The sequence below is a fragment of the Charadrius vociferus genome, unplaced genomic scaffold, assembly GCF_000708025.1.
Source record: "Charadrius vociferus isolate BGI_N301 unplaced genomic scaffold, ASM70802v2 scaffold525, whole genome shotgun sequence".
NCBI lineage: Eukaryota > Metazoa > Chordata > Aves > Charadriiformes > Charadriidae > Charadrius > Charadrius vociferus.
The window spans coordinates 156164-157363 of NW_009648535.1; the positions used below are offsets into that span (position 1 = coordinate 156164).

General features: G+C 67.8%; 1 protein-coding gene across 1 annotated transcript in view; it reads left to right on the forward strand.

Annotated features, from left to right (window-relative positions):
* The window catches only part of STK11 (serine/threonine kinase 11), a 43033-nt gene extending 42039 nt beyond the window's left edge, over positions 1 to 994 (forward strand). The window contains exon 9 of the mRNA XM_009885827.1: positions 761 to 994. Within this exon, the coding sequence (XP_009884129.1) occupies positions 761 to 969 (209 nt within the window). The 3' untranslated portion in view covers positions 970 to 994. The remainder of the gene's footprint in view (positions 1 to 760) is intronic.
* The last annotated feature ends 206 nt before the right edge of the window (positions 995 to 1200 follow it).

Here is a 1200-nt window from a genome sequence, read left to right on the forward strand (position 1 = left end):
CGGGGACCCTTTGTCGCTCCCCGTGTGAAGGGCTGTGACCCGAGCCCCGGCCAGCCGCGGCAGCAGGCAGGTGCCTCTGGAAATGGCTCTTGGTCTGCCGTGCTGAGTCACGCTGAGCTGCCCCGCAGGGGAGCGGAGAGGGGCTGATTTGGAGCCGTTCTCCCACCTGGGTGTCCCCTGGTGGGGACAGTGGTGTGTCTGAGCTGCTGCCTCGCTGCCTGGATGGGCAGTGCCCCAGCCCCGGCCAGACCGTCCCCGGGGCTGTGAAAGCAGACAGGCGTTTGCTCCGCAAACACATCAAACCTGTGGGTACTCCAGGGAAGGAGGAGGAGGAGGAGTGACTTCCTCCACTGCAGCCCCTCTGCTCCCTGGCCGGGAGCCGGGCTGCTGCCGGGGGTCCAGGATGGGCACGGGGAGGGGAGGACACGCTCTGCCCGGGGTCTGGACCGGCTGTGCCCGTGGTTGTCGCTCACTGCCTCAGCTTTGCTTTTCTCTTGTGTGCTGGGGGAACGGGGGTAAAACCGGTCCTCGGTGGGAGCAGGGAGGGAAGTGCAGCCCCGGGCTCCGTGTGGCACACGTCCCCGGTTTGGGCTGCCCCTCGAAGGCGCAGAAATGGGCTCTGATTTCCCTCGGGAGCAGCGTGTGGTCCGGGCGAGGGGAAGGGCCGCTCCTCTGGGGATGGGGATGGGGATGGGGATGCGATGCGATGCTCAGGGGACCGCTGTCCTCCCTCTGCCTGACCGTCTCCCTCGCCTTGCAGGACAGGTGCCTGAGGAGGAGGCAGGGCAGAACGGGCAGAGCCGCGGCAAGGGGCTGCCCAAGGCCGTCTGCATGAACGGGACGGAGACGGGACAGCTGAGCACCAAAGCGAAGGCGGAGCGGCGGGCGAGCGCCTCTTCCAACCCCTCCCGCAAGGCCTGCTCCGCCAGCAGCAAGATCCGCAAGCTCTCCACCTGCAAGCAGCAGTGAGGCGGGAGCCCCCTGCTCGGCACAGGTACGTGGGCAGCCCCGTCCCGGTGCGGGGGGACCCCCCTGGTGACACCCAGGGAACGTTTAGGGGGGAAACACACACATCTGAGCTTGCCCAGTCTGTGCGCAGCAGGAGGGAGCCAGAAGGGGTGTCACGTAGTCCTGGCACGGAGGGGTCTGGGTCCTGAGCATCCCTCTGTGCGTGTCCCCGGCACCCAGAGCCCGGATTCC